The 24130-nt window shown below is 45.7% G+C and overlaps 11 protein-coding genes across 11 annotated transcripts, besides 2 other annotated features; 5 read left to right on the forward strand and 6 right to left on the reverse strand.

The window, feature by feature from the left end:
• Positions 1-98: 98 nt before the first annotated feature.
• TSTA_065340 (uncharacterized protein) lies at positions 99-782 on the reverse strand (the record flags this gene model as incomplete). The annotated part of the gene is made up of 2 exons (XM_002340424.1): positions 99-460; positions 600-782. The coding sequence occupies 2 exons, from the start codon at positions 780-782 to the stop codon at positions 317-319; spliced, it is 327 nt and encodes a 108-aa protein (XP_002340465.1). The 3' UTR covers positions 99-316.
• A 425-nt stretch (positions 783-1207) lies between these two features.
• Positions 1208-3856, forward strand: TSTA_065350 (GDP-mannose pyrophosphorylase A). The gene is made up of 4 exons (XM_002340425.1): positions 1208-1435; positions 1494-1550; positions 1602-2771; positions 2824-3856. The coding sequence occupies exons 1-4, from the start codon at positions 1367-1369 to the stop codon at positions 2848-2850; spliced, it is 1323 nt and encodes a 440-aa protein (XP_002340466.1). The 5' UTR covers positions 1208-1366; the 3' UTR covers positions 2851-3856.
• Positions 2880-4298, reverse strand: TSTA_065360 (uncharacterized protein). The gene is made up of 2 exons (XM_002340426.1): positions 3920-4298; positions 2880-3856 (listed from the first exon to the last, which is right to left on the reverse strand). Exons 1-2 carry the CDS (start codon positions 4085-4087, stop codon positions 3080-3082), a joined length of 945 nt encoding a protein of 314 aa, XP_002340467.1. The 5' UTR covers positions 4088-4298; the 3' UTR covers positions 2880-3079.
• Positions 3290-3335: a microsatellite.
• A 656-nt stretch (positions 4299-4954) lies between the features above and the next one.
• Positions 4955-6919, forward strand: TSTA_065370 (oxidoreductase, FAD-binding, putative; the record flags this gene model as incomplete). Its single annotated transcript, XM_002340427.1, has 2 exons — positions 4955-5468; positions 5524-6919. The coding sequence occupies 2 exons, from the start codon at positions 4955-4957 to the stop codon at positions 6864-6866; spliced, it is 1857 nt and encodes a 618-aa protein (XP_002340468.1). The 3' UTR covers positions 6867-6919.
• A 152-nt stretch (positions 6920-7071) lies between these two features.
• Positions 7072-10230, forward strand: TSTA_065380 (uncharacterized protein; the record flags this gene model as incomplete). The annotated part of the gene is made up of 9 exons (XM_002340428.1): positions 7072-7114; positions 7343-7466; positions 7502-7633; positions 7657-7819; positions 7892-8410; positions 8520-8700; positions 8870-9055; positions 9107-9457; positions 9514-10230. The coding sequence occupies 9 exons, from the start codon at positions 7072-7074 to the stop codon at positions 9825-9827; spliced, it is 2013 nt and encodes a 670-aa protein (XP_002340469.1). The 3' UTR covers positions 9828-10230.
• On the reverse strand, positions 9983-12820 carry TSTA_065390 (essential cytoplasmic protein Ctr86, putative; the record flags this gene model as incomplete). The annotated part of the gene is made up of 2 exons (XM_002340429.1): positions 9983-12575; positions 12630-12820. 2 exons carry the CDS (start codon positions 12818-12820, stop codon positions 9983-9985), a joined length of 2784 nt encoding a protein of 927 aa, XP_002340470.1.
• Positions 11352-11457: a microsatellite.
• Positions 12821-13036: 216 nt separating the features above from the next.
• TSTA_065400 (DHHC zinc finger membrane protein) lies at positions 13037-14488 on the reverse strand (the record flags this gene model as incomplete). The annotated part of the gene is made up of 4 exons (XM_002340430.1): positions 14285-14488; positions 14067-14220; positions 13205-14014; positions 13037-13180 (listed from the first exon to the last, which is right to left on the reverse strand). The coding sequence occupies exons 1-4, from the start codon at positions 14377-14379 to the stop codon at positions 13037-13039; spliced, it is 1203 nt and encodes a 400-aa protein (XP_002340471.1). The 5' UTR covers positions 14380-14488.
• Positions 14489-14637: 149 nt separating this feature from the next.
• On the forward strand, positions 14638-16460 carry TSTA_065410 (transcription factor Rap1, putative). The gene is made up of 4 exons (XM_002340431.1): positions 14638-15007; positions 15070-15155; positions 15215-15449; positions 15511-16460. Exons 1-4 carry the CDS (start codon positions 14885-14887, stop codon positions 16348-16350), a joined length of 1284 nt encoding a protein of 427 aa, XP_002340472.1. The 5' UTR covers positions 14638-14884; the 3' UTR covers positions 16351-16460.
• Positions 16461-16486: 26 nt separating this feature from the next.
• Positions 16487-18076, reverse strand: TSTA_065420 (uncharacterized protein). Its single transcript, XM_002340432.1, has 7 exons — positions 17904-18076; positions 17710-17827; positions 17606-17648; positions 17473-17549; positions 17046-17415; positions 16966-16991; positions 16487-16909 (listed from the first exon to the last, which is right to left on the reverse strand). Exons 1-7 carry the CDS (start codon positions 17911-17913, stop codon positions 16879-16881), a joined length of 675 nt encoding a protein of 224 aa, XP_002340473.1. The 5' UTR covers positions 17914-18076; the 3' UTR covers positions 16487-16878.
• A 286-nt stretch (positions 18077-18362) lies between these two features.
• TSTA_065430 (t-complex protein 1, epsilon subunit, putative) lies at positions 18363-20547 on the forward strand (the record flags this gene model as incomplete). Its single annotated transcript, XM_002340433.1, has 11 exons — positions 18363-18372; positions 18506-18554; positions 18616-18709; positions 18762-18845; positions 18902-19191; positions 19245-19524; positions 19594-19890; positions 19940-20077; positions 20130-20310; positions 20362-20450; positions 20503-20547. 11 exons carry the CDS (start codon positions 18363-18365, stop codon positions 20545-20547), a joined length of 1557 nt encoding a protein of 518 aa, XP_002340474.1.
• Positions 20548-20652: 105 nt separating this feature from the next.
• TSTA_065440 (uncharacterized protein) lies at positions 20653-22003 on the reverse strand. The gene is made up of 3 exons (XM_002340434.1): positions 21658-22003; positions 21398-21600; positions 20653-21345 (listed from the first exon to the last, which is right to left on the reverse strand). The coding sequence occupies exons 1-3, from the start codon at positions 21924-21926 to the stop codon at positions 20702-20704; spliced, it is 1116 nt and encodes a 371-aa protein (XP_002340475.1). The 5' UTR covers positions 21927-22003; the 3' UTR covers positions 20653-20701.
• Between the last annotated feature and the right edge of the window lie 2127 nt (positions 22004-24130).

Below are 24130 nucleotides of genomic sequence, written 5' to 3' on the forward strand. Positions count from 1 at the left end.
TCGATGCTTTACTTGTGCATCAGCTCGACTGTTTTTGGATGTATTTGATTGGTAGGCCCATTAGAACGTTCTTCATTGATGTTACGGATTTCCTCGAGCTCGAAGATTCTGGCTGGTGCTGCATTTATCATGTCAGACATTTATTTATTTATTGGAGGGGTATAGCATACCATCAAGATGTTGGAAGTGCTTTGTATAATCACCAACTCGCTTTTTGTCGACGTGGAGGCCTTGTCTTGTGGTGTTTTCTTTCTCTTGGACGTCAGTTTTATGTTTTTTGTCCCCATTACTTCACAATCACATTCATCATCAATTTCTACGTCTTCTCGGTCAGTAAGCAACCGTAGCTCAGGCTTGGTACGTTCGATAGCTGATAAGAAGTCATGGGCAATCCTATATTCAGCATCTGCATGCCTGTTGTTCCACCTTCCAAACAAGCCGCAATAGTCGTCTTCAATTCCTGCAACTTCGTACACAAGGTGTAGAAGCTATTCTGGTTGACTGGTTCTGGCAATTCCCGAAGCTCCTCTTGGGTTTTTTTGAAACTTTTTCACGGATATTCAACTCAACATCAGGAAAGCAACCCTTAACATGCTCACCAGTAACTGAGAAAGGGCATTCTGAAGATTGCGAGTGCCGAGCCTAAGTTGGAAGGGTCCGAAGGGAGCCAGTACTTTAATCCATGGGACAGGGGAGAAAAACTGTTCTTCTTCCATACGAGCCTGGCGGTGCTCAACAGCAGGATTCGGGTTGTTGCGGACACCGTAATTACTAATAACCATGACTAAGTTGGAATTCATGACCATTCAAGAAGTTGAACCATTGATTAATATCTTCTACCCAGTCAGGCTTTGTCAAAATGATAATAGATAGGTTCTTATTTCTCTTATACGCTTTTTAAGAGTTGAGGGTCTGACAAGAGCACAGAGGAGCATGTATATTGCTCACATATCTAACCAAACCTGAGTGAACAGAAGACTAATTTCAATATGCCAGAGCTCATACAAGCAAAGAAAAAAAAAACATACTCTGCTCATATCCAAGTGTAGACATCTTGTAATGTTCAATCATTATCAAATCCAGGAGGATGTTGAAGTAACGCTTGATGCGATTGGCCAGTATGCTGAGAATTCGATGGCGGGGACCACCAATGCCTGAGGCCACACAAACAAAGTGACGCAGCTTCAACTGACCGCTTGGCAAACTAGAGGAGCTATTCTTCACTCAATTTGACTTGTGACAGACTTTTACTTATAACTTGTGCTAGCTGCAGGGATTTATTAGCCTTATTGGTATACTGTTACCCATTGTCTCTGTCTTTCTATTTCAAAGAGGTTCGAGGCTCTCCTTCGAGATCTAGCCATCTATGCTTCAAGTCCCGCTTCGGGAACAGCCCAACAACAACAATATGGCTTCCACAAAGGCCGTGATCCTGGTAAGTGAGAAATTAGATTCGGTCATTCTGACAATATACTAATATACCGGACATTAAGGTCGGTGGTCCCTCTCGAGGCACTCGTTTTAGGCCACTGTCTTTGGATGTGCCCAAGGTACGCCCCTCACCAATACCTTCTTTACACCCCTCCTAATCATCAGAAAAGCCCCTATTCGAAGTCGCCGGTCATCCAATCATTTCACACTCCCTCAAAGCCGTCGCCAAAGTTCCTGGTCTTCGCGAGGTCATCCTTGTTGGATATTACGACGAATCGGTCTTCCGAGACTTCATCAAGGATGCCAGTAAAGAATTTCCACACCTGCGCATTCAGTATCTGCGAGAATATACCGCGTTAGGTACCGCCGGCGGCCTCTACCATTTCCGCGATGCCATTTTGAAGAATAAACCGGAGCGGTTTTTCGTCTTGAACTCTGACGTCTGCTGCTCCTTCCCATTGGGGGAGATGTTGAAGCTCTTTGAAGAAAAGGATGCCGAGGCTGTGATTCTGGGAACACGAGTTAGCAACGAAGCTGCTACGAATTTCGGTTGTATTGTCTCGGACGCGCATACGAAACGTGTCTTGCATTATGTCGAGAAACCAGAATCTCACATTTCCAATTTGATCAATTGCGGCGTATACTTGTTCGCTACCGAATGCATTTTCCCTTCGATTCGCAGCGTTATCAAACGCCGTGCTACCCGGCCGCGACTCTTGTCGTACCCTTCGTCAGATAATCTCGACTCTTCATTCATTGCCGAGGATGACGATGCCGAGAAACCAGAAGTCCTTCGCTTAGAGCAGGATATTCTTTCTGATTTGGCCGACAGCAATCGATTCTTCGTCCACGAAACGAAGGACTTCTGGCGTCAAATCAAGACTGCCGGATCTGCAGTGCCCGCCAACGCGTTGTATCTACAAAAAGCCTTCCAGGCTCAATCAGAAGAACTCACTCCCCCTTCAGCTTTTATTGTGCCGCCGGTCTATATCCACCCTACAGCTCAAGTTGATCCCACCGCGAAGCTGGGTCCGAACGTGTCTGTTGGACCCAGAGCCGTTATTGGTGCTGGTGCTCGTGTGAAGGAAGCGATCATTCTGGAAGATGCGGAAATCAAGCATGACGCATGTGTTTTGTACTCTATCATCGGTTGGGGTAGTCGTGTTGGTGCCTGGGCACGTGTGGAGGGTACACCGACACCGGCAGGCAGCCATTCGACGAGCATTATCAAGAATGGAGTCAAGGTGCAGAGTATTACGATATTGGGTAAGGAGTGTGGTGTGGGTGATGAAGTACGAGTACAAAACTGTGTCTGTTTGCCGTATAAAGAATTGAAACGGGTACGTTTCCCATTTCCCAATGTTTGGATCTGAATACTAACATAGTTTACAGGATGTCACGAACGAGGTTATCATGTAGATCGTCTTGTCGACTCTCATGGAATTATTGTCCAAGAAAATGTCTGGTTAAAAGTAATACCTAGTTCAATCTAATTACTTCAGCATTCATAACGAATCTGTATGGATGCTTAATATCAACTTTTTATCAATTTCCCATTCTAACCATAGACCGAAAACACCTTCAAATACCAAAAACGCCAATCATGATATAACGAAACCCAGTCTAAATAACTCCTTGAAAACAACAACTATCCCCTATAACCATACCCACCCTCGTCGTAGGTCGTCCGTTGAGGCCTGAACGCTTCATATCCCGTCTGCTGCCCATCGAACCGGGTGTGTAACGGCGAGTAAGGGGTCTGTCTCGTCGCAGCTGCTGACGCCCACCTCATGCCGGTCGCAGGGGGAACATCTGGAATACCATCGTAATATTCCACATCATGGTCTTGAGGCTGAAATTGCTGTCTCTGCTGCTGTTGTGGATGTTGATATTGTTGTTGTTGTATGGCCATAGTATCATCATGTCGAACCGTTCCAAGCGCATTATAAACATCCGCTCGTGTAGTATTCGTATCTGGATGAGTCTCTTCGTGAGCGACAACCGCAGTCGCAAGAGGGATAGCACTCTCATTCCTCGTATGCAACTTGTAATCCTGCCCGTAAGTACTATTCCCATTCATCGAATCGTATTCTTCCAGAAGTAGTAGGTTTCTCTGATCTTTCCTTGCGACGCCATCGATAACGGCATGGATGAATGTAAATGCCATTGCAACTACCGTAAACGAGAAAAGGGTCTTGTATAATCGACAGACCATCACCCCAGTTGATGTGCCCCATGAATTGACGTCGCAGGTTGTGCGTAATGTGCCCCGCATGCTATACCCCAGAAATCCGAGGGAGAGCGTCCAGAGGATGAAGAGGATCACATTTATGGTTAGGGAGAACATGGGTCGGAGACTGTTGCGGGCGTAGAGGAGGGTAGTGAGGAGGAGGTTGATGAGGGTGAGGAAGCATGTTATTATGATCTGTATGGTCAGTAACAACTCCAATGAAATCATATGTATCTCTTCAGGTTACGGTCAGCTTACAATTAAAAATGCGTATGGAACCTTGAATCCATCCGAATGCAGATGCACGATAAAATAGATCATGATGCCAGTCACGATCAGGGTTGAGAGCCAGATGAATGCTCTGGTAATATGGAACGAGCCCGGTGAATAGGGCGAAGGTATATTTCGGCTTCCCATATTGACCATATTATGCGATTGATAATGCTGATAGATGCAGATGAAGAGAAAGTGTTGAATTATCGATTGATGGTTGTTGATGTTGTATGTTTAACCGGCGTCGTCATGTGGAATGATGCCCTAGCAACAACCACCTTGCCTCTCAGAATTCAATTCTTGACAATTGATATTCAACGACCTTCAGTGAGTATAAAGATAATAAAGACAATATATCATCCCTTCTAGGAAGAATAAGAATGTCAGATCTGAAACGGAGGCGATACACAACGCGGCCTATCCCCACAGTCGAAGCACTGGCCCACGTCAGCTGCGGCTGTGTCCCCCTGCCACCCCAGTCTGGGCTCTGGCACAGCCGCGTAAACGCAGACATAAACATCCTGAAATAGAACAGACTGAAATGTATGGCAAGGGTCAGAGGATTCCTCTTGATCATGGTAAATATTGGTGTTGAGTGTCGAGGTATCTAAATTAATAAAGATTAAGGTACCCGCGAGACCCTGGACTCTAAGGCCCCACTGTTCCGGTTTCCGAGCCATCAGTCTCTACTATCAACATCAACAGCAATGTAGATACCTATCTCCTAGAACATGAACCAGTGTTACCTAAACACAATCAAATCTTGCTATATCTGGTAGCTTCTATTACGACGGCGTACTCTGGACAACTAGCATGTCAAATCCTCCCACCCTGAAGGCCGGCTTAGTCAGATCATTTACTAATATACGGGTTTGTCAGCAAGTCATGACGTGCTGGCAAGACTGAACTACTACGTATATCTACTCAGTCTGTCTCGCTCAACCTCTGCTTTCACAGTCTATACTAGTCTCAGATTATCAACGGATTCCAACCTTGGACTTCTTGTCTGGTCGTGCTATAATGCCAGCTATGATGGGATCTTGCGCCCTCCCCTGGAACCAAGGGGAGATAGCCCTCCAGCGCATACTTCATGTGCCACCCACAGAGAACCCCACTAGTACATTCCTCTCTCAATACGGACAATCCATGGTATCCCGCGCCCCGTTGATAGGTCTTGGAGCATTAGATGCTAACAGTAGACCATGGTCAACAGTATGGGGTGGAGAGACTGGGTTTTCGTCTGTGATTGATAGCGATATTGTGGGTATGAGAGCTCTGGTTGATAGAGTTCATGATCCAGTCGTCCAGAGTCTATTCGGGCATTCAGAGGAAACTGGCTCTATTAGAGTAGATGGTCAAGGTAAGATGATATCTGGAGTTACTATTGATCTGGAAAATAGGAAAAGGGTCAAGTTATATGGAAAAGTCATTATGGGCACGTTGGAGGATCCAGAAGGAGAAGATGAAGGAGGGCGAGGGCTTGTAGGAAAACGTGGCCATGCTCAATTAGTTGTCAAAATTGAGGAAAGTCTAGGTATGTTAAATTCTTTGCCGCACAAACTTGAATGATATATTAACGATAATTATAGGAAACTGTCCCAAATATCTCCACAAGAAGCACATAATCCCTGCTTTACCTCAACCAAAACTCATCTCGACCTCCCCTAAGCTCCCCCCTCAAGCAATAGAACTCATCAACAAGGCAGATTGCTTCTTCATATCCACCTACCACCAGAACACAGACATGGACACAAACTACCGCGGTGGACCCTCAGGCTTTGTTCGAATAATCTCAAACCAACCCGAAGGAGCCGTGCTCGTATATCCAGAGTACTCTGGCAACCGTCTCTACCAGTCACTAGGAAATTTGATGATGAACCATCAAGCGGGTCTTGTGATCCCGGATTTTGAGACTGGTGATGCGGTTTATATGACTGTTACGACGGAGATTCTTATCGATGACGAAGCTGATGAAGTTTTAGAAAGATCTAGCCTTGCAGTGAAGATGACTGTTGTAGAAGCGCGGTATGTCGAGAATGCATTAGGATTTCGAGGGATACCAGTTGATAAGTCGCCATATACACCTCCCGTTCGATATTTGAGGTCAGAAAAGGAGCAGACGCTCTCGACCACGACGGCAAATGAGGGACAGACTTCAGTTCATCTAATATCGAGGAAGATACTGAGCCCTTCTATCGCTAGATTCAGGTTCAAGCTTTCCAACACCGGTGGGACTATACCTGCATATAAACCAGGCCAATACGCAGTCTTCTCTTTCAAAGACGAACTCGATATCGGTTACAGTCATATGCGTGATGATGACCCCCTGAGTCTCAACGATGACTACATCAGAACATTTACGGTATCCTCTTTTCCAGGAGCAAAAACCCTGCCAGAAGATGAGTTTGAGATCACAGTGCGAAAGAATCGTAGCGTGACTTCTCATCTTTTTCGGTGGAATCCTCGCACACAACTCAAGGTTCCAATGTTAGGATTTGGGGGAAGTTTCAAGATTGACACATCAAGTATAGGGAAGGACGAGTTTGTTCCTTTTATAGCTGGAGGGATAGGTATAACCCCTTTAGTGGGGCAGTTACCTGGTGTCGATATATCGCGTCTGCGGCTGTTGTGGTCCATATCAGCGAATGATATCGGCGTTGTCAAGGATGTATTCCGACAGTTCCCTGAATTGCCAGAATCATCGACGTTGTTCATTACTCAGGTAGACAAGGTGAAAGATGAGGATTTCCTCAGGAGCTTGGAAGATATTGAAGCTGCTGGAGCAACGATTGAATGTCGTCGGATGAGTGCGACAGATCTGAAGGATATTCCAGCGGGTACGTTTTACCTGTGCTCAGGTCATGCTTTGAAAACATTAGTGTTGGACTGGTTGAAGGGCAAGAATGTCATTTTTGAAGATTTTACATACTAAGTATTGAATTAGATTTAGGTGTGAATAAGTTGTCTGCTCGCGCTGCGCAGAGACTGAAAAGGTTAGATTAAGTATACATAGGTAAAGGGGTACGGAGTGCTCTAGCTAATTATTGTAGAATACGAAAATGGAGAAGGAGATGAATATAACTTATTTGAAGCCCACTTATTAGAATAGAAAGTAAGAAAGTTGTAAGATTCTCACCATGATCATCTTCAGTCTGGAGGGAATGACGCTGCCAGACCAGAGTCTGTTGACAGGAATGTCCGTCCTCAATTTCCTATTAGCGTCATATTGGGATATATAATGTTATCTCTTGTGTGTCAATGAGAATCTTCCACAACAGACACTTCCTCATATTTATCAGTCCTTTTCCCAGCCTCGATAGCAACAAATTATAATCACATGGATCCGATAAGACTGAGAATATCTACTCACTCTGCCTCAGGTTCACTGTAGAACCAAATCAATACTAGAATATTCAGCTTGCAGTGGCATTGCAAGCATCATCAGTGCTCCAGTGAAAGAGCGTGAGCCTGTATTGGGACAACGCTCACAGCAACCTCTCTGCCGGGCCACGTTTCCAGCATTTGATGATGGGTTAAAACCCCTAACCCAAAGATATACACGACCAGCTGGATCTGTGCGATCACCACGGAGTACACCGCAGCCCATGCCTTCTTGGACGAAAAGCATGAGGGCCTAGCGTATCTACCACCCCATAACAGAAGCAACTATACAGTGGGCAAAATGGGAGGCACAACGTGGTAATACCTGTGCTACCTTTAAGCTCATACGGCAAATCGTCAGCGACGCAAATCGCCGATGATATGCTATACGGCTTCCCGAATGTGCGAATCGGTCTCATGGTCGGCATTGGTGGCGGCGCACCAAGCCCACGAAATGATATTCACCTTGGGGATGTTGTCGTGAGCATCCCATCTGACATCCGAGTTAGTGTCATCCAGTACAGCTTTGGCGGGACGATGCAAGACCAAAGGTTTAAATGAACGGGCTCCCTTAAGCCGCTAACTGCCGTTCTTATTGAAGCCGTGAATGAACTCCGAGCCCAGTATGACAACGAGGGCTATCGACTGGAAGAGGCGATCACGACAGCCCTTGACAAATATCCAAGGTTACGTAAAAAGTACAAGCAGCCAAGCCCAGAGAGTGACTGGTTGTATAAGAGTCACATCTTCCATCCGTTAGGAAGCGGATCAAATTGTGCTATTACTTGCGGCCAGGATCTGGCTACCTTGGTCGTCCGGGATCCATGCTCTAAAGAAGAAGACAAACTAGTGATACGCTATGGTTTGGTTGCATTGGCCGATCAGCTCAGCAGGGATGCTCTCGTTCGCGATAAATTGGCGGCAGAGAAGGGGATCTTGTGTTTTGAGACGGAAGCAGCGGGTCTAATGAATCATTTCCTTTGTCTCATCATTCGCGGAATTTGTGACTACTCTGATTCTCATGAGAACAAGAAATGGCAAGGATATGCTGCGATGGTGGTGGCCCCCTATTGGAAGGACCTCTTATGTCGATTTGTATCAACAGGTTGAGACAGAGAAAGAAATCCGGGAGACTTTAGAATATGAGTAGTACAAGTAATATCAGGATAGAAAGAATTATACTCATCTGATTTCCCAATTGTAGAGAGCCGAAGTGATCTGGACAGTCTGTCTGCGAAAGTCGATAGTCAGGGGCCATGTATGTAACTACTTGAGTGTTGAAAGGATATCGAAAGCGTTTGCATGGGCACCTTCCAGCAGTGACCGAGTGGGATGGTCACCAGAAAAGACGACTGAGAAAGCGATGCATCGCGTGCTGTGCTCTTGTTAGAAAAATGACAGCTGTAAGCTCGAGATATCTTTAATGAAGCAAAATTGGATTGGCTGATATGTCAGTACATATGGGGAAGTGGGTCTCGGAGCTACCTAATAAATTCCTCCGCTAAGCTCGATGCGATGTCTGCCTACAGCTTCATCTTTGAACACCATTCTCAGTACTAGAATCTCGATCGTTGTACATCACCTCAAGACAGTCGAAACCACTTCGAATTTTGCACGGCTCAAAACACAAACCCAAACCCAAACCGCTTGCTTTCAACGCTCATCATCCCATCTCCGAATCACCCCGCACCGCATCAGTGCAAACCTACAGATCGATTAAAGCAATGGCTTCATACGAGGGTATTTATCTAACACTCCCTATAGCCTCTACAAAGCTAACACTGAATACAGTCGAACACAACATAGACGACCTTTACACACCACCAATCCAATCCCGTCCCCGCCGTCCAGATCTATCCACCTTCTTCGCAACTCTATCCGAAATCACACCCAACCCCTCCGAAACCCGGGCACGAGAACACGCCGTCCCTGTACCGGGGGATGTCAGCGCGGCCTTTCGTTCACTTGCTGAAGCATTTGATTATATAAGACGGGAACATGATATAGGCAGTGCCGGCGGCGCTGAGGCTGGAGGTGACCAGCATGATCAAGCGTTGATTGATCAGATGATTGAGACGTTGTTACAAGGTGCTGATATGCCGCCGAGGGAAGTTGAGGGTGTCAGTGAGGAGTTTTGCGATAGTATGTTGCCCCTTTGAAACAACTCTTAACAAAGATGTACTAATGCATCTGTCAAGCTCTCGATCGCATCCCCCGCTCATCCCTCAAGCCATCCCAATCATGTCCCATATGCAGCAATCCATTCCTAGACGACCCATACCCACTCGTCGTCCGTCTGCCGTGTCATCCTACCCATCTCTTTGATCTTGAATGTGTGCGTCCCTGGCTCCGACTCAGGGGAACATGTCCACTCGATCGTACGGATTTTGGGAAGAAGCAGCGCGAGAAAGATGCTGAACGAAGGAAACAGGCTGAAAAACGGAGAGCGGCTTTGGCTGCGCCGGAGCCGAATGATGATGAGGATGAGGAGTGGGATGGGATGTATGCTTAACGAAATTACAAATAAGTGAATATAAATCTATTTAAGATCTATTCGTTCTGTTATTATTAACCCCGAATATGCAATAGGCTTTGTAGGTATGTACATCATATATCATCCATGAATCTTTCGTACAATCGTATCAGTCATGCAACTCATAAAGCAAACTACTCATCCAAAACCTCTTCAACCACATTCGAAGTCGAGGAAGAAGGCACCACTTTCTGAATAGTCAACTTCCCCACACCATCAACAACCGCCTCATGTCCCGTCTTCGCCAACACGCCACTATCATCCCTCACGACTTCTCTCGCCTCGAGTTCCTCAACAATCTTCTGATTCTCCTTATTATTCTCAAGCAAAAACTTCAAACACATAACTGCATGTTCCTTCATGTATGGGTTATGTGCATCAAAGCTGGTGCAGGACAAGATCGCTTCGACACCACCGAATTTGCGGATCTGGTTCTGGACTTCGGGACATCGCCATACGAGTGATGACAGGACTAGGACGATGAGTTTTTTCAAGTTGCGCCATTCAAATTCGCAGGGGTCTTCTGTGATGGGCGGTGATTCTGCTCGAGAGCCGGTTTCGTCGATGTTCTCGTCCACAGGGTCGACATCTGTTGGGTCGTAGGGACGCTCCACGGCAACTGGTGGAGGGTTTTGTTGCTGGCTGCCAGGAGTATCGGGCTGGTTGTTGGCCGCGGCAGTTCGCCCGTTTGATGACCCTGCTGGGTTTGTAACCATAGCACTGAGTGGGCCCTTGGGGATATTGGCGTCTAATTCACTGATCAATGTGACGAGATCGTAGACAATCTCCCACTTGACAATCAGATTCTTCCAGTCATTATTCTCTGTGAGCACGGCGAAGAACTCCAGGAACTGATATACTCCTTCGTACACCCGTTCCATATCCCATAGGTTCAGAGGAAAATCTTCTGGGAGTGCCTTGTTGGCACGGATTTGACCTTGCAGGTAAATGAGACCGCATGTCTCGGGTATAATGGTGCCCCGGAAGATGGAGAAGATATATCGCACTGTCAGCACATCTACTCGTGATAGCGGCGGCGGCTGTTTCGTTTCGGTAGATTGACCGTCGCTGGAAGAGGCTGGTGAGTACTTATTGCGAAAGATGTGTGTAAGGATCTTGATGACAACAGCTTGTGCTGGCGAGATGATGTCCTTTTGCTGGCCAAAGTCCGCGTATGCATGAGACATTAACCCGTTCTTCAGAATGGCCTCCATGATTTGCACCATGAATTGGAAGTACACCTCGTCATCCGGCAAGTCCCAGGCGGCAATGAAAATAAGCAATTCGCGAAGCAAATTACGTCCGGTATCCTGCGTTAGCAGTATATGACAGCGAATAGCTTGCATGTTGCTTATCACCTCACGCTCTGCGCTTTTTGTCCCCGCCGCATCAATGATTCCAGCTTTGATAATCATTGGGAGAGCTTCTATCTCTGCAGGTCCCAGAACAAGTGGAATGTCTGTCAGTAATCCTCGCTGTTGATCGCCAGGTCTACCACGATAGTCATCATCATCGTCATCCTCTTCCTCTTCTTCGTCAAGGCTGCCCTCAGCACCATCATCAAGGCTATGGCCGTCATCTTCAGCATATCCGTCATCATGATCGTAATGTTCGTCGCCTTCTTCTAAAGCCTGAGAAGCCTCCTGTGCGCGTGCCATCAGTTCCTCCTTGGCTACTGTCAAGGCGGCAGCACCAGATTGCCAGATTCGCGGTACACTGGTCTCTTCCTCACTTAAAGGACCATCCGCTGTAATTGCTTTGAATCTTTCGAAATCAGGAAAATCCGCCCAACATACTCGAGGATAACCTGTTGTAGCACTCCTGTCGATACATAATATAGGCTGCCGTCTTGTCTCGTCATCTGATTCTCCAGAATCCAGCGTTCTCCCTTTCAAACTCTTCATTTCATCCGCCTTGTTAGAGAGAATTTCAGTAAGAGCGCTCCGTACTTGATTGACTTGTTCGGGGTCTTTGCCCATCTCTTGTATCTCCTTCATGTCTCGACCCAGTATCTTTTCCATATGATCTTTGATTTGGGCAAGTAGTAGCATGGCAGCCTCTTCCTTGACAGTAAGGGGTTCTTTGGGAGAAGTTGATAAAGACTCAAGCAGCATATCCTCCGCGGTCTGTTCGCATCTTAAAGATCCAATAAGCCGCTCTCCAGTTCGCACGATTGGTGCAACTCCCTGTGGTGCTGGACTAGCTGGGTCCAACGGTTCGCCAGGCATTATGACCTTATGGTCGCCATTGGAGTGATATCCAAACAAATCCAACCAAAGAACAAGCTTGCGCTGCTCATTCTGCATGATGAAATTGTTCAAAAATTGCAAGCAAATTATCAATAGGCTTTTATAAAGATTGACAACTTTTTGCCAGCGTTCTTCGTTTCTCGCATTGGATTCTCCGTCGAAGCCTCGTGCAGTGACCCTAACACATGTGTCAATCAATGCCAGTATCCGCTGGTCAAACCCCTTTTCCGCTGCTAGATTTTGCGCTCTGTTGGTTGTCGCGAGCAGATTTCGAGCTATGGTGCATAGGTCGCGTAAACGTTCAATGTCTTTGACTAGGCTAAAGTAATTATATGCGATGAGGTTTGAAGACGACTGCTCGTATGTCGAAGTCGGGGGACTTTTCCAGGCGAACGATTGTGATTCGAGATGTGGAATAGCTTTAGTAAGGACATCAGTAAGGCCTTGCCAGACGTCGGGCGAAAGTGCTAAACTCTGTCTTCAGATGCAGTTAGCGAACATATCTTACCAGTAGAAGCATAGGGGAAAGTACCTAACGTCCATCTCGTTTCGGGTTTTTGACACAATTTTCTTCTCTGCAGCTAACATTTGTTCTAGCTGTTTGTCGTCAATCATGCCTCGAGTCTCATAATGGCTCAATGTGCCGGCAAGGATAACCTTGAGCAAGAGCTCTGCGGGAGAGCATCTTTGCTCATTTTCTGTGGGCAGCTTCTCTGGTGCCATATCCTCGAAATAGATAAGTCCAGGGAGGTCTGCGCAAAGAAAGTGTAATAAGAATGAATTGACAAAATGCGGAGAAATAAAGGATTAACAATTTGCGGCAAGATCTTGGTGGGCATGGTGGGTTGGCGGTTTTTCCGCTCCGGCTTATCTTATCGCTCGGAAATTGTATGAACGAACAGCTTCTATCTTGAATCACATTCATCTCTGACATAGTTGCTAAATGTTTAAATTCAATGCATCACGCAGATTATCCCAAAAGCCCAAATCATACAAATTCTCCAAAGACTGAAGGTTCCTAACAAGTTTAAACCTTGGGTCAACAGGAGTTTGTTCGCCCTCCGCTTGAAGAATCGAGTTCGACTGTAGTGAAACTGAAAAGCCTACCCTCGGAGGTTCTCCGTTCGTTATAATGAGGACCTGATCAGTGGTTGCAGACCACTGTGTTTTCGGTTCAATCGACTCATCCCGCGGCTTTGGTGTCTTGTATACCTCGCTTCTTTTGGCCTTATAAATGAGACCATACGCAATATCCTCTTTCCAATCGTCCCATTTAGCTGTCTCATTGGTTGTAGTCCCTGCCCATACGAGATAGATGTGATAGACCAAAAAACCGAATGCCAAGGGTGCCGTCATACCGGCCAAAAGGAAGACAGCGCCAATTCGTATATCATCAGCTACCGCCAAAGCCCAGTAGTTGATCCATGACGTCCAAGACAGTGAATTGCTCCAGTGTGCACCCCCGGTTCCAAAAGCTTTCTGCAGGCTTTCGTTGAGCAATTTGTATCCTAGACACATGCCATAAGTGAGCATTACCGAGAGGGATAGAAGCAATGCAAGAAAGTAGCGGTAGTTCTGACGACCCACGCAATTGGTCAACCAGATACAGTGATGGTCGTGCCGAGAAACACAGGCCTTGCAAGTGCTGCAGTGCTTGCTACGTGCCGGCTTCAAGAGTCGACACGTTGAGCACTCATTTCCGGGATGGAAAAGGACTCTGTCGTACGGATATTGAGCCAACTCCGTCTTCACGTTGTCAGGTGTAATGAAACATTTGATGGTGACGCATGCATATAGGAAGATGTATGGCAAAGTAATTGATATCAGAACAAATGCTCGGTGAAACGTTCCTAGTCTGGGCCATGCTTTTGGCACAAACATCAACTCTGATATTGACAGTAATCCTACGAAGAATATCTATAGACACGATTAGGAATAAGCCAAGGCTATCTGGTGTAACATCACTAACCAATACCAACGGATGATTCTCATAAGCTATGTATCTGCCAAAGCTTTTACAGCATGGTACGAGTCGACCTCCTAACAGAAGTGAATCTATACGGGCGAGACCATGTGGAATGTGGATCCATAGGAGTCGATGTAGAAAGCCAATAGGTGTCTTCCTGGTCATAATCAGCACTTCGCACTAGCTGACTCAGGGTTTGAAGAAGATACCACCCAACTTACCTGAATATAGGCAAACGTCCAAACAGCGCAATAAACACAAAAGAAGATAGACCTAGCACACTCAGTGCAGCGGTCCTTAAGGTGATCAACCCCATATTTGGGGACTCCAATCGTCTCTGTCAGTCAGTTGAAGCGCATTCTGTATATAAACCGAAAACCCCGTCGCCTCAGTCTTCAAAGAGAATATGAGCCAGAAAAGAGTCCAGATAAGAAATAAAGCGATGTTTCGCGGATTCATTTATTGTTGACTTGACAAGGGCACTAAACCCGATTTGCTCATTCAGCTAACATGTCACGTGACTTGATACTCCTTTTTCTGCGAGCGCTAAAGCTGATTGGTTCGTGACTAGACCAATTCACCAAAAATAATGTCAACTGAGATGTCACATCTTTGAAACTCATTCATCGTCTTGATTGTTATACTTGGTATCTCCGTCACATACAGGATGATACCAGGCCTTTGACTTTGAACATATGCAAGCGCACATTGCATAGCAGATGCTCTCTGATCTGACCTTCATTGAGCGGCGCTTCGGTCAACTCAGTACTTGCTCGCTTTCCTGGTAGGTGATACCCATTAGCCAGACGGTCTGAGGGGAAATGGCTACCGTAGTCTATACGAAGCCTCCTCAAGATGGCAGTGTTGGGACGCTGTTCGAAGGATATTCCTTCTGGGTATCGGCAAATGTTCCTCAACGAAACAGATTCAAGGAACTCATTCAGGTAATGTCCTATATCCACCAGCATCCTGTAGTGGCCAGGTTTGTGGCTAATCGATTAATTAGATAAACGGTGGTACAGTTGTCCTTCTGGAAAAGGACGCAGACATCAAGCTTGTTGATCATGCAAAACGAGACATCCCACTCAACTCGTAGGTTTCAACATTATCCAATACCATTAGGTCAACATTTATCTGAGATTTGTTTCGAGGCATTCATACACCTTTATTGAGAAATCAATCAGGAATGGCCGACTGGAAGATCCAGAGGACCACCGAGCCGGCCAAAGGAATCGTCCAGTTGGAGCAGTCGGAGTACCTGCCCGAAGTTCCAGGACACCCTTTTCACTACAGGATGATCAAATTCTCTGGGATTGGGTACAGCCCTATGAGGCACGTGGGGATCAGACTGCTGGCAATATTATTTACCAGCGACTTGCTGAACAGGTAAGTGGCATGGGAGGGCAAGTGTAGATTAGTATAAATACTTGAGCTAATGACCACTCAGAATCCCAGACACACATTTCAGTCATGGCGGGATCGCTACGTGAAGAAACTTCGGGGGAAACCCCGTCCAGGCGGTCCAGCACAGGGTGCTGGATCACCTGCGCCTGATCCAAAAGCTACAACAACCCAAGTGTCAAAACCAGGTTCAGGTGCTGCCCATTCCGACACAAAACGAAACGGCCATGCTGCTCAAACTTTTCAAGGAAAAGCAGCAGGTTTCAAACGCGACCGGCTATCTTATGAAGGCACTTCAACAATTTCAAACCTTGAAGTTGATCATGCGGCTAAAAAGAGACGAAGAGCCACGGATTACATACCCCGAAATGATCCCCCTTCGTCCAACGAAGCTGATATCGATCCGCAACTGGAAACAACAGATGAATCACAATCAGCAAAATATGAAACAGCATCTCAATTTCCGCTCGCATCAGACAGTCAAACATCGGGTATATCTCAACTTGATGGAGATACACTCGTACCACTAATGACAGAAGGAGAAGAAATCAACACCAACGGCAACGCCGAAGCCCTCGAAGCCTGGATCCAAAAACGGATAGACGACGGCCGAAACAGTGACCATATTCTTCTCGCTCTCAGTTGTACATCTATGAACGCCGAGCTCGCAGATAAAGTCTTGGATCTGCTGAACGCGGGAAAGGGGATTCCAACGGATATGCCTGGAGTCTGGACGGAAGAAGATGACAAAGCCCTTACAGGTCAGGATGGGAGGGCTATGGAACGTGTAATGCAGAAACACGGCTCAGAGGCTTTTGATGAGCGGTGGCAGTTCCTTGAGCAAAGTGCCAGGGCAACAGAGCTGGTTTCTCAGGGAGGTCAATAAATGAAACTATTTGCACTGCCGGCATCTCAATGCAATGGACGGATATGATTAGTCACAATTTAGTATCGATATACCAATTAGCACTTCAGAAATCAAGCCATTTCGGTTACGAAGTTGAAATCAATTCCAAGATGAATACCACTCCAGTGTCAATAGACATGTAAAAAAGCACTTGAAGATTCAATAACTCCTTAAAATTACAGTAGCCAGCATCAGAAAATTCTCCTTGTACCAAAAAAAGGCCGTGTGGACCTAAAGTCCAACTCCCTACCTTCCTCATAATCTGCAAATCTGCAAATCTGCATCGTAATAGAATATAGGATATTAAACGCAGGGCAGAGCAGTGAACGTCACAAAGAGAAGCAACCCCCATTCGTGTCGCTAAATAGATGTAGGTAGCTTCTTTCAACCACCATCATATTTCGAGAAAATGGTCGTTGTACTTGTATATCTTGTTAAAGATTGGTTTTCCCCCGTTCTGTCCTGGAACGTTCCTATTGAATCAATAGGAGCCAGGATATCTCAGTCTCATTCATCAGCCGAAGCACCCTTGAACACACTAAGGGAACGTTAGCTTCAAGTTGTTCATCAAAAGATTGCATATTTTCAACTTACAGATGTGCTTCGTAGAACTTGAGCATCTAAGAGGACAAAGTTAGTACCTAGACATAAAGCGGGCTACGAGTTCAATCTACCATAAGGGGTATTTTCTCATAACATAGACCAATTGACACCTTCGTCGTCTTGCCATTTGTCCAGTTCAGGTAAGCCACCAGGCCGTGTGTTCCATCGTTCTCGATCGTCTGCACCTTCTTAACGTCCCGCTCCCAATGATCTTTATCGCGCACCCAGTCTGGGATACCGCGAGGAATATCCGCGCCCGAAGCGTCTGTGCCGTTTGTTTCTTCCTTTGATACTTTCTGTCTCTTTGCAGTGGTGCTTTCCGGGGTCGCTTTCGCACTTGTTGTCATGGACTTTCGCTTTCCTCGCCCAGGCTTTGGTGGTGGTTCCGGACGACCACCAATTTTCGCATAATATTCTTTGACCGCATCCTCTGCACCTTCCCTACACAATCAATCATATCAGCATACTGTTGAGTAGCATGGTCCAAAAACTTCGTACAGTAACCCCTCTTCTGGCTCCAGGGTCTGATCGGCGGGGTCGTCATATCCTTTCCATTTCACGTTCAGCATGAGGACCTACTTATTCGTGGTCAGTAACCTCGAACTGGATATTGTACTGGCGCTCGACGAACATTTTTCTGAAACTCGTGGCCGACAATCGATTCAACGACGTATCTAGACTGCAATCAGCTGACGCTCCTATCAATTGTAGACAAAGCGAAGAACTTCAACATACACGTCGCCGCCTTCCTCATCACTTCCATCTTCATTTTCGCTTTCGTCGGCGACCTTGTTGGCGTTTTTGAACGGAATGGACTCGCCAGCCGACTCGTCCTCGGATGACTCGTCGCTTACTAATCGTATTGAAGTCAGCCATAAGCTTGTAGATGGCAACAGAGCAAAGCGCGAAAGAAAAGTGATTTGACTTACGAGGGGGCATATTGGACTCTGTTTGCTGAAACAAGTCGGTCACACGGCGTAGGAGATCCAATTTGAAAATTGGAGGTGGCCTCTAGCAAGCCGAATCTCACGAACTGACGAAACTTTTGGCACGACCGTGAACGAGAAAATGTGATGCGATGAGCAGCCGAGTTTTACGTATTGCTATTCTGGATCTTGTCGCGCGCTGAGTCGCGTGGAGAAGTTTCCAGGCGGCGCCAAGCTTTTTCGGGCAAGCAGCTCCCCAGCTAAACCCGATTGGCACTAAATCATCCATCGTGCAAAAAACGAAAGAGGACGCCGCACTCACTGTTTGGACGAACAAGCATCAAAGTGCTCTTGAGTCTCTGTTTGATTCTTCGTTTTTGGTGGCTGATATCTCATTCTGAGCTTTCTTTTCTATCGCTTCTATTTTTCTGACAGGACTGCCCTCTGCAGATCACCGTCAACATGGCTATGCGTATGTCCGCAGTACCCCTCATTATACAAAATATTGACTGACATTCCTCAGAGCTTGACTTGTCGCAGGGTACGCTTTCACCAGCTTAATTTGACAGTATAATGAATTCAGACCATACTGACCACGCCAATAGCTTCGGTCATAAAGGATGAGCAGGGACGCCCTTTTATCGTCGTGCGAGAGTACGTTCTCCGGACAATCGAATTATCAATCACCTCGGGCGTATTATTGACGAATCTATAGCCAGGGAAAGAAGAAGAGACAACACGGTGTTGAGGCGGTCAAATCACATATCGTTGCGGCAAAGACTGTTGCCAACATCGTCAAAACATCGTTGGTGCGTGGCTTACAAAAAGGGGAAGATGAAATAGAATCTGACGAAGTGCTAGGGTCCACGAGGTCTAGATAAAATTCTCATTTCACCAGACGGTGATATCACAGTCACGAACGATGGAGCTACAATTTTAGGACAGGTCAGAACCGCCCGGAAACTGGCATAATATTCTGAATCGTGCTGACTCGCTCATAGATGGAAATCTCAAACAACGTTGCCAAACTTCTTGTCGAACTATCGAAATCACAAGACGATGAGATCGGAGATGGAACAACTGGTGTTGTGGTTTTGGCTGCTGCGCTTTTGGAACAAGCATCTGAATTGATTGACAAGGGAATTCATCCAATTCGGATTGCCGATGGCTACGATGAAGCTTGCGAAATTGCTATCGCAGAACTCGACAAGATCAGTGATGAGATTGCTTTCTCTACAGATAACACAGATAATCTCATGAAGGTTGCCAAGACAAGTCTTGGAAGCAAGATGTATGTTTGCAATTGGCCTATTATCCTGCGTCAATCCACTAACTCGAATACAGTGTTTCAAAGTCTCACGAGCAATTCGCCAAAATCGCCGTCGATGCCGTCCTTTCAGTCGCCGATCTCGAGCGCAAAGATGTGGATTTCGAGCTCATCAAGGTTGATGGTAAAGTCGGTGGTTCACTTGAAGACTCCTTACTCGTCAAGGGTGTCATCGTCGACAAGGACTTTTCACACCCCCAGATGCCGTCAGAGGTTCGCGACGCCAAGTTGGCCATTCTCACCTGTCCGTTCGAACCTCCCAAACCCAAGACGAAACACCATCTTGATATCACATCGGTGGAAGAATTCAAGCGATTGCAAGCATACGAGAAGACAAATTCACAGAGATGATTCAGCAACTGAAAGACTCAGCGCCAATATTGTGATTTGCCATGGGGTTTCGACGATGAAGCCAATCATTTGCTTTTACAGAACAAACTACCTGCTGTTCGATGGGTTGGAGGTCCCGAGATTGAGTTGATTGCTATTGCGACCAATGGACGTATTGTTCCTCGATTCGAAGATCTTAGTGAAGAGAAACTCGGAACCGCTGGTTTGGTTAGGGAATTGACGTTCGGTACGACGCGAGAGAAGATGCTTGTCATTGAAGAATGTGCAAACAGCCGGGCTGTGACGGTGTTTGTACGGGGCAGTAACAAGATGGTACGTTCCATTGTATGGGGGATTACTATAGCAATCTAACGAACGACAGATTATTGATGAGGCCAAACGATCACTACATGATGCCCTCTGCGTTGTGCGCAACTTGGTTAGAGACAACCGTGTCGTGTATGGTGGTGGTGCTGCCGAGATTGCATGCTCAATTGCAGTTGAAGACGCTGCCGTCAAGGTTTGTTTAATCTATTTTATATTTGACAATATTATCAACTGACGATATACAGAGCCCTGGTATCGAGCAATACGCCATGCGAGCATTTGCGGATGCTCTTGACGCCGTCCCATTGACCTTAGCCGAAAACTCTGGTTTGAACCCTATCGAGACTCTTGCTTCTATCAAATCACGACAAGTCAAGGAGAAGAACAGCCGACTGGGTGTTGACTGCATGTTCACTGGCAACAATGGTTCGACTTTCCGTTCCTGTTCTGGAGTAACCGCATTCTAACATGGTATAGATATGAGAGAACACTTTGTTATTGACCCTCTTATCGGAAAACGCCAACAACTCCTCCTCGCCACACAATTATGCCGAATGGTCTTGAAGGTGAGTCCTTGACAGATCGTCGTCCTACATGAGACAAGACTAACGACAACAGATCAATAATGTCATCATCTCCGGCGACGACCAGAACGAGTTTTAAATATGTTCCTAATGTACACAAGTAGATTAAAAGTTTAGTTATGTGGAGAAGATACTATTACATTGGAAGATTACCGATTAGTCTGGTTAAACGGAATGATACTATAATGGGTAGAATGGACCACAGTCGTCGCATATGACCTCTTCGAACTATATCAGATACTGCTTCTCTCCTGAAAAATCCTCGCTAAAACCTCTGGACAAGAACACAAACTATCATGATCTTCATCCGGCATTGTAGAACTCTCAAAACTCAGCACGTCTTCGTATCCCTCAAAGCAATTCTCGAAATATTTCTGTCCCGTCTTTCCGATCATGACATCGCTCTCTGCAAAATATGCCCGTATTTTTAATTTCTCTGGCGTAGAAGATTCTCCAAGTTCACTTCTCCTTTCCCTCTCTCTCTCAACAAAACTCTTCACAAACTCTTCGTAATCATCGCACACGCCCCATGGAGCCCCCTTCCGGAGACATTGCAGCGTCTCTTCATTCGCACCAACAGTATTCTCCTTGAACAGGAAACGAGTGATATTCTTCTCTAATTCGATCTGCACATCTTTCGCCATGCCGTATTCCTGTTCAATTAATCGTTGTCTTTTGTGGTATGAGACGCTATCGCCACCACTGTTACTGGGCAGCTTGTCCTTTATACTGCTTATAACCGTCCCGCTGAATGAGATGACGGGACTGGTTTGAAAGAAGCGAGGGATTTGATTCCAGTAGGAGAAGGCCTTTGTGGGTATGAAGCGCGCAAGTTGTAAGGCTGCCTTGTGTGAGTGCGCAGGGTCAACCCACGGTGCTGCTGTCTATCAGTCTGGAGGTTCTCAGAATATCCCAGGGAAGATACGCACCTAGACATGCAATGTAAGGATGGTCCGGATCGAGAATATCTCTGCAGGACACTAGTGTATTCAACAAGTAAATTGTGCCCGCGCTGTGCGATATGAGAGAGACATGGTCTATTCCCAAATGATTCAAAAGTAGAGGTACCAGTTCAACCCATATCTCAACCCGGGACTTACTTGGAACAGATGCAGAGCCACCCATTCCAGGGCTTCAGCCATATCAGCTAGGTCTTTGTCATATTTCATAAGGCTAGAGATACTCTTACCGATCAACACACAAAACTCGCACCCCAAACTTCTCTGCAATCGCATGTATATATACACCTAGATACCGCGATCCAAACATGCCTGGTATAAACAAAAAGGTTGGAACATGATTACTCGTCGTCGTGTCGGGCTGAACTCCGACGTCTGCATATGTAACTGCCAGTTCGCCATGGGTCTCTGTTCGAGGCAGAACGAAGCGTCTGTGAAAGTGTCGTTGAGATATGTATTCTGCTGCGATGGTGCGTGGAGTTTTAATTGTAGATGGCATTATTACTAAATGGCAAATTAGAATTTTGTATGTATGTATGAGGTTGCGAGGTCGTTCTTGATAAGTTATTGTACTCCATAGGCAGACAGAATAAGTCGACTTTAGCGCGACGCACTTGGATCAGTCCATGTATTACGTTATCACAACTTAACAATAAAATGCTCTATTCAATTGGAATTTGTCTTGTTGAAGGCGGAATAAGCCAAGATAGGGTTATTCATTGCACATGAATCATACTATGTCGATTTAACCATCAATCGGTTAACCTTGGAATCATTGACACCGTTTATCTTCATTGATTATTATTGAATGAACTCTCTGCGGCAGATTTTCCTCGTAGAAATGGCATGCTGTACGTCTAACTACTTGTTACATACTACCATCACTATTTAATCCTTGACATATGTAGTTACATAACTACACCATCCCCTCCATCGGAGCGATCCGTGGCGATAAATGTAACATCGTGGCAGCCACATGATGGAGAAATCAGTTAAAAAAGACAACCATTGACTGCAAGCTGTTAAATTCTCAGCGCTAAAGGCACTAGACGTTCACATGGCAATATTTTAATTAAGTTGAATTTACCAGGATCTTCAATTGTATTCAATTGATTCGGTGGTTTCGGTCGTCTTATCGTTGGGGAGTTGCATCGTTTGAAACACATGATTTATTCCAATGTTGGAAGGTAAGGGTATAATATATTTGAGTTGATGTTAAGCGCATAGACGGACAGCGACATAGGGTTACATTCTAGGTAGGTAGATTTTGCTTCTTTTCGTTGTTGATGCTCGTCTCCGTTATGAAGGATTAGGCGTGGTACAGGGTATCATGGAATTGTTCTACACTTTCCTAGGTATCAAGAAAGATTGTGTTTCGTGGAACAACAGTTCTAAGAACAAATTATATGCTGGCTCTATCTCATAGTAGCCCATAGAAGAGCTCAGATATTATCGAGCCATGTGGTGGACACTACAGTACAGTTACAGAGGAGGAGCGCCCTGAGCCTCAGGAAGCTTTTCTGATGCTTCGGCGAGCAGGGAGTAGATGAAACAGAACGCTCCAGATTACGAATGATGATGTGAGAGAGCACTGTAATTACCATTTCTCAAAATAGTTCCTCATCGTGTTAAAGATCGAAGGTTTACTGCCTGCTGTTTGGGCTAGGTCTTGACTCATCAACTACCTACATAGGGGGACCTTAGATTCTGATTGAAAAAGCGACAATTCTAATAAACTACTTACATCGTCCCCATGATGGCAATTTTGTCTCCCGACTGATTGATGCTTTAGAGGTTGATCAAAGTCATTGACCTCAGGTTGTCAGATTATCTACAGGATTTCGGGTTAATCGCGGGATTCAAAAACAGCCACAATGCACGATGATATCATGACAAACCCAGTTTCGAAGTCACTTGATAGAGAAAAATTGCAGTTATGTCTAGTAGAAGTCTAGGAGTAGGTTTGTACGTATATCGCATTTGATTATGGTTGATAGGGGTTTGGGCATATCATGTAGCAAATCGATTAGCAGATGTCTTTAGTCACCTATCAAATGATAGGATGGGGTTCTAGGTCTACGACTACACAGAGTACAATGTAGTCATCTGATGTATTTATTTATGTGGTTAGTCAGTGATAGCTACCTAGAAATATACAGTAACGATGCAAGTAGGAATCGGCAATATCGGAAATCAGTACGGTCCAGATACAAATCAATGCGACAGGGCTCATACTATCACATGATCAGCAAACCAGTCGGTATCACAACCATCACTTTTCACAAGTCTTTTAGAGGTTTATATTCTTATGCTCACGTGTCAGCCGAGGCAAATCTGTAAATCAAATCACGTTTCATTTCAATATTCCCACCTCTTCCATGTCGGAGAGGATCAATTAATTCCGTTCCTGGCCGGTTGGATACTAATATACTCAGGCACATCATGTTGTACGGTCGGATTGCAAATCGGACAGAAGAGATGAATCGCGGATTGTATAAATTGATCTAATGGGTATAGATAGGTAGGGTACTCAATTGGGAATGTACTGCCGATACCAACCTTGAATGACTACTTCGGATCAGAGTATCGTCTTCAATGGACGTATTGATTGGATACGATGCGATGAGTGCAAATCAGTGGTAGGCAGAGTCACCTATCAATGTCGCAGTACGATTGATGTCAGGGGTATCAGCTTTTTGACTG

The sequence above is a fragment of the Talaromyces stipitatus genome, genomic scaffold (assembly GCF_000003125.1).
Source record: "Talaromyces stipitatus ATCC 10500 scf_1105507295523 genomic scaffold, whole genome shotgun sequence".
Taxonomy (NCBI): domain Eukaryota; kingdom Fungi; phylum Ascomycota; class Eurotiomycetes; order Eurotiales; family Trichocomaceae; genus Talaromyces; species Talaromyces stipitatus.